The sequence below is a fragment of the Protobothrops mucrosquamatus genome, unplaced genomic scaffold (assembly GCF_001527695.2).
Source record: "Protobothrops mucrosquamatus isolate PMUCROS unplaced genomic scaffold, P.Mucros_1.0 scaffold4004, whole genome shotgun sequence".
Taxonomy (NCBI): Eukaryota; Metazoa; Chordata; class Lepidosauria; order Squamata; family Viperidae; genus Protobothrops; species Protobothrops mucrosquamatus.
Window position 1 is genome coordinate 7,526 of NW_015389942.1, and position 2,305 is coordinate 9,830.

Consider the following 2,305-nt stretch of genomic DNA (forward strand, 5'->3'; position numbering starts at 1 on the left):
CCTCGTGCGGTGTTCATTCATGGGGTTGTTGCCACACAGCCAGCAGGTCAACAGTGGTGACCTTCTCTTTTCACTGGTCATTCTGTCCTCGGCCAGCTAAAAATTGCAGCCGGCTGGATCTCTGTGTGCCAATCTCACCCCTGGCATTAGACCCCAAACAAATAATCCAGGGCAGTTTTTTTCCCCCTACTTTCCGTTGCTTCTTGTCCTTTGGAGAATAGCTTGAAACCCCCCCCCCTCTTCTTTGTGGATTGGCAGGAAATTTAGACCCACCCCTTTTAAGTTCAGGATAAAAGTCTAGGAAGTTGGGGGTTGAAATCTCCAGCTGGGCTGGACCAACCGTGTTTTGTCCTTCTGGTGGTGGCTATATCAGCATGAAGATCTTCTTCTTTTTTCTTCTGTCGGGCCTGCTGGGGGCGCTCTCTCAGGAAAGTGAGTACTGGCATGAAAGTCTATGGAGACTCTCGGTCATCCGGGCCATGGATATCCCACAGGTGCTTTTCCAAAAGCCAACTGGACTTGGTTTTTCTTTGAAGACGTGTCACTTCTCATCCAAGAAGCTTCTTCGGTTCTGAGTGAATGGTGGAGGATGGAAGGATTAATATTTCTCGCAGTCCTCTGGTCGTTAGTGCTCTTCCTGAGAGTCTTTGAGGCCACTTGGAGGCTTATCTGTGCCCTCAGGGTCACCTGAAGAGTGCAAATGGGTGTGGAACGGAGTCCTTTTGGCAGTTACAAGAAGGTTCCTTCTTCTCCTTCTCCTCCTTCACTTTCACCTCCTCCTCCTCCATCTTCTCCTCCTCCTCCTCCACCACCACCACCACCTTCTCTTCTTCCTCCTTCTCCACCTCTTCTTTCACCTCCTCCTCCTCCTCCTTCACCTTCTACTCCTCCTCCATCTCCTCCTGTTCCTCCTTCACCTTCTCTTCTCCTCCTCCTTCTCCTCCTCCTTCTCCTCCTCCTCTTCCTCCTTCACCTGCTCCTTCTCCTCCTCCTCCTCCTCCTTCTCTTCCTCCTTCTCCTCCTCCTTCACCTCCTCCTCCTTCTCCTCCACCTCCTCCTTCTCCTCCTCCTTCACCTTCTATTCCTCCTCCATCTCCTCCTGTTCCTCCTTCACCTTCTCTTCTCCTCCTTCTCCTTCTCCTCTTCCTCCTTCACCTCCTTCTCCTCTTCCTCCTTCTCCTCCTCCTCCTCCTCCTTCTTCACGACCTCCTCCTCTTCCTCCTTCACCTCCTCCTCCTCTTCCTCCTTCACCTCCTTCTCCTCCTCCTTCACCTTCTCCTCCTCCTCCTCTACCTCCTCCTTCTCCTCCACCTCTTCCTTCACCTCCTCCTTCTCCTTCTCCTCCTCCTTCACTTCCTCCTCCTCCTCCCTTCTCTTTCACCACCTTCTCCTCCTCCTCCTCCACCTCCTCTTCCTTCACCTCCTCCTCCTCCTCCATCTCCTGCTTGGCTTTCATTGTTGTAATCATTGTAGTTGTTATTATTCTATTCTTGATCTGATGCCTGATATGAACTGAAGGTTGCAAAAATGAAAAGTGAGCATCTGCTCTCATAGAAACACCTTCAAAGACATACCCATTCTTGGAGAACATTTTTTTTGGTTTTCTGTTCTGCATCAGAGAAAAGGGGCGCATTTCCCCCAGGGCATTCTGGGAAAGATCAAGGTCTATTTAAGGGAAAGGCTGAATGGTCTTGACATCGAGATATCAGAAAGTAAGACGATCAGAGAGATGTTTCTGATCGGAAAGCTTTGTAGCACCTCATTGTTGGTTGGGTGTAGAACTGTCAACGGTTAAAGCAGAATGCATGCTTAGGACAGGTTCCCTAGAGGCAGACAGGACCATTCATGGTTCCTCTGTTGATTTCTTCCCAGACCTTGAAGGCAAAGCCTTTGTGTTCCCGTTGGCTTCAAACAGGGCCTTCGTGAAGTTGAAGATGGACCTCCAGAAGCCTCTGACCAGCTTCACGGTGTGCGAGAGGTTCCAGACGGACTTGGCGCGCCCGTTTGTCCTCTTCTCTTACGCCACCAAGGACGACGACAATGAATTCTTGCTCCACACCAATAAGCAAAACATCTTGAGTGTCTTTATGAAGCAGGGAATCGTCAACTTTGACACCTCCAAAACAGCCGTGTCCTCCACCTGCAAGGAGCACCTCTGTTTCACCTGGGACTCCGAGACTGGATTGGCAGCTTTGTGGTGGAACGGGCAACCCTTACCTCGAAAAATCATAAAAAACCTCAACGTCCAAGGCAACGCCTCCATCATTTTAGGACAGGAACAAGATTCCTTCGGCGGCCAGTTTGA

General features: G+C 50.4%; 1 protein-coding gene across 1 annotated transcript in view; it reads left to right on the plus strand.

The window, feature by feature from the left end:
- Positions 1-374: 374 nt before the first annotated feature.
- LOC114923491 (mucosal pentraxin-like) overlaps positions 375-2,305 on the plus strand; it is an 8,226-nt gene continuing 6,295 nt past the window's right edge. The window contains exons 1-2 of the mRNA XM_029286533.1: positions 375-432; positions 1,873-2,295. Coding sequence (XP_029142366.1) covers positions 375-432; positions 1,873-2,295 — 481 coding nt within the window. The remainder of the gene's footprint in view (positions 433-1,872; positions 2,296-2,305) is intronic.